Source organism: Cricetulus griseus, chromosome 5 (genome assembly GCF_003668045.3).
Source record: "Cricetulus griseus strain 17A/GY chromosome 5, alternate assembly CriGri-PICRH-1.0, whole genome shotgun sequence".
In the NCBI taxonomy this organism is placed as follows: domain Eukaryota; kingdom Metazoa; phylum Chordata; class Mammalia; order Rodentia; family Cricetidae; genus Cricetulus; species Cricetulus griseus.
The window spans coordinates 157,542,642-157,551,456 of record NC_048598.1 but is presented as its reverse complement, the minus strand read 5'-3'; the positions used below and the strand labels follow the sequence as shown (position 1 = coordinate 157,551,456).

Here is an 8,815-nt window from a genome sequence, read left to right as displayed (position 1 = left end):
GAGACTGTAACTTAAAACTACATCTGATCAAAATGCAGAGCCGTGATCATGTGATATCCAGACCCAACTGATACATCTATAATACAACTCCTGCACCTAAATGTTAAGGAATCACAGCTGAACGAAAACGGAGTAGAGACTATAAAATACAGAGGAACAGAAAGGCTGCTGTAAGATTTTGTTTCCTAGAATGTCAAGGTTCATAAACATGGCCACCTGACCAAAACTTAAACAAGCACTCCAACAGACATGCTAACAGGGAAGGGGGAATCTCATGGGGCCTCAACCCCACACAAACTACAGGGAATTAAGGATTGCTGAGAGTGAAATACTCTTCCCCAGAGAGGATCCTCCAAATTGGTTATCCAATACCAAGTGGTCATCCCTGATATCATATACATTCAAGTAACATTATACGGACCAAGCATATATACATACATACATACATACACACACACACACACACACACACACACACACACACACACGAGGCTGTGAAACGGGTGCATGGAAACAGTAGGAGGGAGGAGAGGGAAAATTATGTAATTTTAAAAAGTTAAACAAAAATAAGTCTGGTTTACTGATGCATAATTCTATCAAAAGTCTGAAAATACTTAAGGTTTTTACAATCTTATAAATTTCTCTTGGAGTTAGCTGTTGCTACTAGTAATTCTTGCTGGTATCTGAACCTCCTTGAATGTGCTCTGAAAGTCCATCAAGCTGCTGATGAGAAAAGTCACGTTTGTATTAATTCCTTGGTGAATAGAAGCCAGGGTTTTGGGGGAGTTGACTAGGTTCAGCCAGCAGGCACCCACATATGTGCTTGGCATGCCAAAGCTCTTCCACACACTTGCTGTCATTTCTCATCTTCACTACAATATCATACATACTGCATTACTGTTACTGAGTAAAGAGCAAGGGAGTACCACAACAACATCCTTAATGTTAATCTCTACTTTTATTACATTGTGATCTGATAGGACACAGGAAATCTCCAGTTTTGTTTGTTTGCTGAAGCTTGTGTCCTATGGCATAATCAATTTTGGAGAAAGTTCCATTGCTGCTGACAAAGGTGAACATTCCTGATCTACTGAGTGGAATATTCTGTATGTTACTTCCAGTTGATCTGACCAGTGCTTCTCAACCTGGCAGTCAATCCCTTTCACAGGGGTTGCATACCAGATATTTACAATTCATAACAGTAGCAAAATTAGATACGAAGTATCAACGAAATAATTTTATTAATGGGGTCACCACAATATAAGGAATATAAAGGGTTGCAGCAATGGGAAGGCCGAGAACCACTGATCTGTACCATTTTAGCTTTAGTTTGGAAGACCTCACTATTATGTCAAATCCATGTGGCCTTATGACTTTATTGTTTATGAAACTGGGGACTCCAACATTAGGTACACATTTGCAATTGTTTTATCTAATTAATGTATTTCTATTAATATGTAGTATCCTTTATTATTTTTTTAAATTAGTCTTTAGGTTTGAACTTTATCTGATATACAGATAGCTACACTAGCTTACTTGTTACCCAGCCTGAAATCCTGAATTCAACTCCTGGTAATTCTAGTACTTACACAGTGAAAAGACAAACTCCAAGTTGTCCTCCAACCTCCACACATATGATACGGCATGTACACTCACATAAACAGATATAATTTAAAAATCTTACATAAACCAGTATACATTTAGAAAATGTTAAGAGACCTACTGAATAGTGACTGTTACCAATGTCCTTATTCTGCTTAATAATAATCTCAATCTCCTGGCGAGTTCTTTTAATTGCTCAACGCATTTCAAAAACACTAAGATTATCTCTGGATTGCTCAAATCATATTGGTGTTTGGGAGCACATGCAGGCCTTAAATTTGGGATACTACTGCCTCAGTTTCTGGAGGGTGGTGATTACAGGTATGTACTACTATGCCCAAGGAATAATAAATTCTTAAGAGGATCAAAATACACAGTATCCACAATGGGGGAAGAATGAAGATAATCAGTTCTTAGAGAAAGGGGATATAGATGTTAACAATATAAAAATAGTTCATCCTTTGTTAATACTTATTTAAAAATGAGATTTTTTGACTAAATTTTCATAAATGATATGATCCTTGGCCCAACATCCAACATATGGGTATTTTCTTATTACCAAATAACAGATTAACTTCCAGGAAATAAGATTCATGAATATAATTCATTTTCTTAAAATTTCTTAAAAGTGAGCCAGGCATTGGTGGCACACACCTTCAATCCGTAGGAGGCAGACTCAGGCTGATCTCTGTGAGTTCAAGGCCAGCCTGGTCTACAGAATGAGTTCCAGGACAGCCCCCAAAGCAATACAGAGAAACCCTGTCTCGAAAAAAACAAAAATTAAATTCTTAAAGTGAGGCTGGTGAGATGGCAAAGCAGATAAAAAGCAAGCTTGGGGACCTGAATTCAGATCCCCAGTACTCACATAAAAGTGCCTGTACCTTTAATGCCAGCACTTACTGGGGAGGGGAACAGGGACAAGAGGATTGAGCTAGTCTAGGAGATGCTGCCTCAAAAGAAAATAAGATGGAGAGCAATAAAGGACACCCAAACATCAACTTCTAGTCTCCCCAGGCAAATGCACCTGCACATTGATGTGCACACATTTCTCATAGGGTGAGAGGGCTAGGAATGTACTTCATGGTAGAATGAGTACCTGACATGCTTTGGGATCATTCCAAGCACTGCAAAGTGTGTGTGTTGAGGGGTGGGGCAATCCCAAAGATGGTTATATTTTTATGCAGTCTCTGCTTTTCCTCAACCAGGCCTAAATAAGAAAGACCCTATGACAGAACACTTGCTCTCAAAAAGAAAATACACGAAAATTATAGTTAATAAAAGCTTCAAGCTACTGAAATATGAGTTGGTAACAAAACAGAAGCTACCAAATGGTAATAAAGTAAGATCATCTTAGTGATTTCTGGTTAGACAAAACTTCATGAGATGTCATCCTTTGATCAGTATATGCTCCATTTTATACACTGTATACCCCAGAATTGCATAATAAAATGACAACAGTGAAGACCAGGTTGTAAATATTTGTATTTCTCTCACTCACACAATACTCACACAATATTGCATGAGACATTACTAGTTTTCATATGCATCCATAGGATTAATACTCATATGGAGTATAACATGAAAAAGTGCAGAACTAAAGAAATAACTCTAACAACAACAACAACAAAAAGCACACATTTCTTAGGATTTAAAAATATTGCACATATAAGGTTGCACAGAAATTACTGGCTGCTTTTACAAAAAGAATGAGGTATTAGTCAATTTCTAGATGACAAAGATAAGTGCAGGAGGAACTACACACACATACACCAAAAAAAAAAAAAAAAACACAAATAAAACTCAAATTGATATTAAGACCTAGAAAGTCAACAAACAGAAAAAAGTGAAAAAAAAAAGATATTCATGTAGCTATGATTTTGATCATACAAAACCATTAGCGCAGGGCCAAACACACAATCTCTTGGCAATATTTCACCATAAGCTTTAAACTTTTTCAGCTTAACTACGTGCAATACAATCATTCCTGTTACACCAATTCTACTGAAGAGGCATCTTTTTGTGGTATCAAACCAGCAGTTTCTAAAGCATTCAGTGGCAATTAGCCAAAAGCCTGTTGTCTCTTTCACTGACTGACTCAATTACAGTTTCACAGACATTTAGCAACCCAAGTCACAGGTGCTACAGGGCATGCGATTTTAAATTAGCAGAGGTGTCACTGCAAAAATTATTCAAGTTCACACAAATATATCTATAGTAACTTTTAAAGTTTAATATTTAAGTATGTATCAGGTAACTGGGTTTTGTTTGTGGATTTTTTTTGGGGTGTGGCCAAATTAGTGAATCAAAGGATAAAGAAAAAAAATCTTGCAAATGATGATCTTTCAAATGAACCTTTCCTAATCAGAAAAATTAATAATTAGAGTTGTCTACTAGCTGAATGTGATTGAACCTGTCAAAAATATTTAATATATGGAATACCTATAACCAACTGCTTAACATAAGTGAAATCATGCATTTGTTAAAGTACTTCACAGAAAACAGTTGTTTTCATCAGACACAGTGAGAAAGATTAGAACTACGTGGGTTTAGTAGAAACAGAAGAGAATCAACTATTGTCCTGAACAGTCAGTGTATGTAGTAACCATATTTCCTCTTCGCTGAGTGACAGTCCTGCAGTGCTTACTGGACCCATGAAATCTATTTTCAGTCTGTACTGTGTGTCGATTGGTGGTATCAAAGCCACTGAAAGAAAACATTTTCTCCATATCTTCAAACATATCATCAAACAATCCACCACCAAAAGAAAACTCCTGGAAATGATGCCTTTGTCTATTGGAACCATCCTGGTGTGTCTGGAAGTGATTTTCAAAATGCTTCTTAGACCGAGTGTTTTGGTTCTGGCCAAAAAGATTAAAGTCTTTAAATAAGTCATCAAAATTGAAGTTAAAAGACTGCTCAAAAGGACTTCCACTCCCTCTTTGTCCTTTGCCATTAGTGAAAGCAGTGTGTCCAACTGTATCATACTCCTTCCGCCGGTGAGCATCTGAGAGCGTTTCATATGCTAAAAGAGATAAAACCTTTTAGAAACTGAAAATAAAATATCAAAATTATATATATGTAAACTTCAAATACATGATTTAAAAATATATTTCAGGAAATAATTTTATATCACAAAATATTACAAATAATAATAAAGCTAAAATATCATTGTAATACAAGGCAAGGACTTTGTTTTATCAACTCTTCAGTAGTTAGAACAATAATGTCTTTCTAATAATTATTTCTTCAATTAATATATTTGTTAAATGCTGCCATTATCACAAATAAACATGTGGGAAAAACTAATTTGTTCATCTTCATATTATTTGTGCAAAACTATTATTTGTATTAAAGAATTAAATTAACAAATGTGTTCAACTAATACAAAACCACGTTTTTCACTTTACTAGATAAAGTAAATTTTTAATTCCAACTCCTAGTTAGGCCCATTAACTACTTAAGTAATATGCAGGGATGTACAATTAGTTTTAGAACTAGTAACATACTTCACAATTTTTTAAAGACACATTGTTTTGAAATGTAGATGCAATAGACACTTTTAACCTATTTTGTGTACAGTAAGTCAGTACTTAGTAAAAATACATTTAAATTACTTGATAAGAATTTTGGCTTTCTAATCCCTCATTTTATACACAGTACTTTCTAATACCTCATTTTATACATAGTAATCTCATAAATAAATAAGGGAAACGGGCATTTTAGAATTGTAAACAACAACAACAAAAATTACCTACTATAATCAATTACTTACCCAGAAGCCAGGTATCTATTCTAACAAGATAAATTGCAAAAATCTACATAAACTCTCCAATTTCCATAACATCTTTAAGAGCACACAAAATTTTCAGTTACTTACTATAAATACCCATGAGACTGCAGAATCATTTACTTACCTTCTGCAATCTCTCTGAATTTTGCTTCAGCATCAGGGCTCTTATTTTTGTCGGGGTGGTACTTCATCGCTAATTTGTGAAAGGCCTTCTTGATTTGTCGCTCTGAGGCAGATTTTGGCACACCTAAGATATCATAGTAGCTCTTTGAGGCTAGGATTAATTCTGTTATCATTAAAATGCAAATTGCAAAGACAAAAACTGATTGGGGAGTAGCCATTTCTAATCCTAAAAAAGAAAGGAAAACAGTTTTACTCAAGGATAAGACTTCTAGAAAACAATCACACCAACAAACCTTTGGTATAACAGACAGCAGCATTCGAAAAGCTATGCACATAGTATCACATACTCATGATATTGTACTGACAGTATTTCTAATATTAAGAATCTACTAGCAAGCCTTTTGTTCATCTGTTGAAAAGAAAGCTAAATTAATACTTTCTTAGGAAGGAAAGACCCTTTCTATTTATGTAAAGCAACTTTTGTTTGCTTGTGATGTTAAAGGTATTATTACCTCTCCAAAACATTTTTGAAGGCAGCATCATCCTAAGAAGTACTAGCTGGCTTAGATGTCCTGATATTCCCACCTCAGCTTTCTCAATGCTGTCATAACCACATCTAGCTTCAGTATATGACAAAAATATTGAAAATCCCTGTTTTCTCTGTGTTTGGCTAGAATCTTAGTATCAAGGCAAAGGTGGGGAAGGAAAGATGTTTCTCAAGTTGGTTAATTCTATATGCTCTTAAAAGGGTTAAAATAATCAGTTTTCATATATGTATGAAACACTTCAGAAATAACTTCTGCTTAAAGCCCCAAATCAGCCGGGAATTGGTTGTGCACGCCTTTAATACCAGCACTGGGGAGGCAGAAGCAGGCGGATCTCTGCGAGTTCGAGGCCAGCCTCGTCTCCAGAGCGAGTGCCAGGATGGGCTCCAAAGCTACACAGAGAAACCCTGTCTTGGAAAACAAAACAAAACAAAAAAACAAAAAAACAAAAAAAAAAAAAGAAAAAGAAAAAACAAGGCCCAGAGGAAGGAAATCGTTTGTACTGTGGATAAGGAGGTTTTCCAAGTTACTCAGGAAGTAAGCCGTTTCTCTTTAAAGCATTAAGTTTTACTTGGAATTACTGATAATACTCTCCTGGTTTGCTTTTTTGAATGCTGAACCACAGAAGTCCTTAATAACCTATGATGACATAGGCTGACGAAAAAGTACTGTGCTTTGTGGAAACTGCCAGTCGTCCTCTCCTGTGGCCTATTCTGAGCTTAATTAGCAGGTAGGTTACTTTTTTCCTGAGACTTAGTCATAGTCACGCGTAACCAACCAGAAAGTGCAACCTCTTGGTCTAAAGACACAAAGCAGGCACAGTGGCACATGCCTTTAATCCCCGCACTAGGGAGGCAGGGACAGGCGGATTACTTTGGAGTTCAAGGCCAGCATGGTCTGCACAGTGAGCTCCGGGTCTGCCCGGTCTTTAAAAAAAAAAAAAAATAGTAATAAAACTCAAGATAAGCCGAGCTTGCCCGGCGAGGGCCAGAAACCGCGAGTGTTCCCTAAGTGAAAAGGCGAGTCTACTACAGCCGACAGCGAGGCGCCTTCCACGGCTCCGGGCTGACCCTGGAGCTGTTTCACTGGCCCAGCGAGCTTCTCGGTCAGACCGACTCTGCTCAAACAATGGGGGCGCCCTCCTCGAGCCCGCAGCAGGGCCGGTCCCGAGTCGAGTCCCGGCCCGCTCCGCTCGGCTCCGCTGCGGCGCCGGTTCCGAGTTCGGGCCCCACCGGCAGGCTCCGCGCTGCGCCTGGCCACGGGGAAGCGGACCCCAACCCCGGCGCCAGCAGCAGCACCAGCGCCGGGTGTGACGCAGCCATCTCGGGGTACACTCGCTTCGCCGCCCGGGCGGCCGAGCGAGCGCAGGCCGAGCCGACACAAAGCCGGGCCGTCTCCACCCCGCCCGGTCCGGTGCTCACCCGTGCGCCCCGCAACAGCTTCTGCACCCCGCGGAGGCCCCCGCTCCCGGCTCCCGGCTCCGTCACCCCGGCCGCTCGCGCTCCGACCTCTCCGCCTACAGCCGCCCGGCCTCCGCTGCTCTCGGCCCGCTCCCTGCTGGCGGGAGTCTGCAGTTAGCGCTGCCGCCCCGAGAGGACCTACACGAAACGCTTCCCCATTGGCTCCCGCCCGCCCACCTGACTTTGGCGCCTTACGCGCACGTGGAAAACTGTTGTTGCCTTTTGATCTGCGCGTCACTTCCGGAACCAGCCTCGGGGTGGGTGGCGGGGGGAGGAGGCGGTGCTAAAGTCTGAGGAAGCGGAAGTGAGTCGGCGAGCCCCGCATCCTTCCCCGGGTGCGGATCGCGGCGCAGTCGCGGTGGGCTGCGCGCTGGCGCGGAGCCTGGGGTTCCCCCCCTCCCTGCTCCGCCGTGGAGAGGAGTCCGCGTCTACACCCCTCGCGGGCCGCTTGACCCCCGAGTAAACCCTCGCCGCTGAGCGCCGCGGTCGGTCGTAATAAAGACCGGGTGACCTGAAGACTCGGCCCCACCCTTAGTTGAGTCACGGGCCTTCGAGAGCCCAGGCCTGATCTGCCACCTGTTAATCTTTTGGTCCTCGGTGCCCCCAAAGGCTGGCACCCACATCACTTGCTGTCGCTTAGCGTCAGGTTTAAGACAGAAAAGTTTGCACGGTGCGCGGGGCCTCCCAGCCCTTTTCCCGCTTTACCTGACCTCATTTCACCGTAAACTACGTTTAAAGTACATCTCAGTTGGAAGAGGGTAAGAGGTTCTTGTGCGGTTGGTCAGCCGGATAAAATGCAACCCTCTGTTTCTGCTGCTAAATAATGGGCAACCCCAAGAATTCTGATAGACTGGAATTACAACTCGTGTCCTGTTTAAGGGTATTTATACTCTTCAGTTAGTGCAGACAGCGTGTTGGCAAGTTTATCCTAAATGACAGCATGAAATATGTCAGGAACAACACATAGTAAGTACTTAGTTCATTCAGAAGCCAAGGCCAGAGGTGTGTCAAATTCCAAAGCCGGATTGGCTGAGTGCAAACCGTGGTTCCCTTGCTTTAGTAACTTTTGCTAAGTGTGGAATCAATCAGCGCTTCAGATTTCTCTTCTGTGTGGGTAAACAGACAAAGCAGTACTTGGGAGTATATGTTTAACTTATATATAAAAGTCAGTTCGTTAAAATATTCCTTTTTTTTTTTCCCCTGAGACAAGGTTTCTCTGTGGCTTTGGAGGCTGTCCTGGAACTAGCTCTTGTAGACCAGGCTGGTCTCCAGCTCACAGGGATCCACCTGCCTCT

The 8,815-nt window shown here is 41.0% G+C and overlaps 1 protein-coding gene across 1 annotated transcript; it reads right to left on the bottom strand.

The window, feature by feature from the left end:
• Window positions 1-3,064: 3,064 nt before the first annotated feature.
• Dnajb9 (DnaJ heat shock protein family (Hsp40) member B9) lies at window positions 3,065-7,614 on the bottom strand. Its single transcript, XM_027419806.2, has 3 exons — window positions 7,482-7,614; window positions 5,517-5,741; window positions 3,065-4,624 (listed from the first exon to the last, which is right to left on the bottom strand). The coding sequence occupies exons 2-3, from the start codon at window positions 5,731-5,733 to the stop codon at window positions 4,173-4,175; spliced, it is 669 nt and encodes a 222-aa protein (XP_027275607.1). The 5' UTR covers window positions 5,734-5,741; window positions 7,482-7,614; the 3' UTR covers window positions 3,065-4,172.
• Window positions 7,615-8,815: the final 1,201 nt, after the last annotated feature.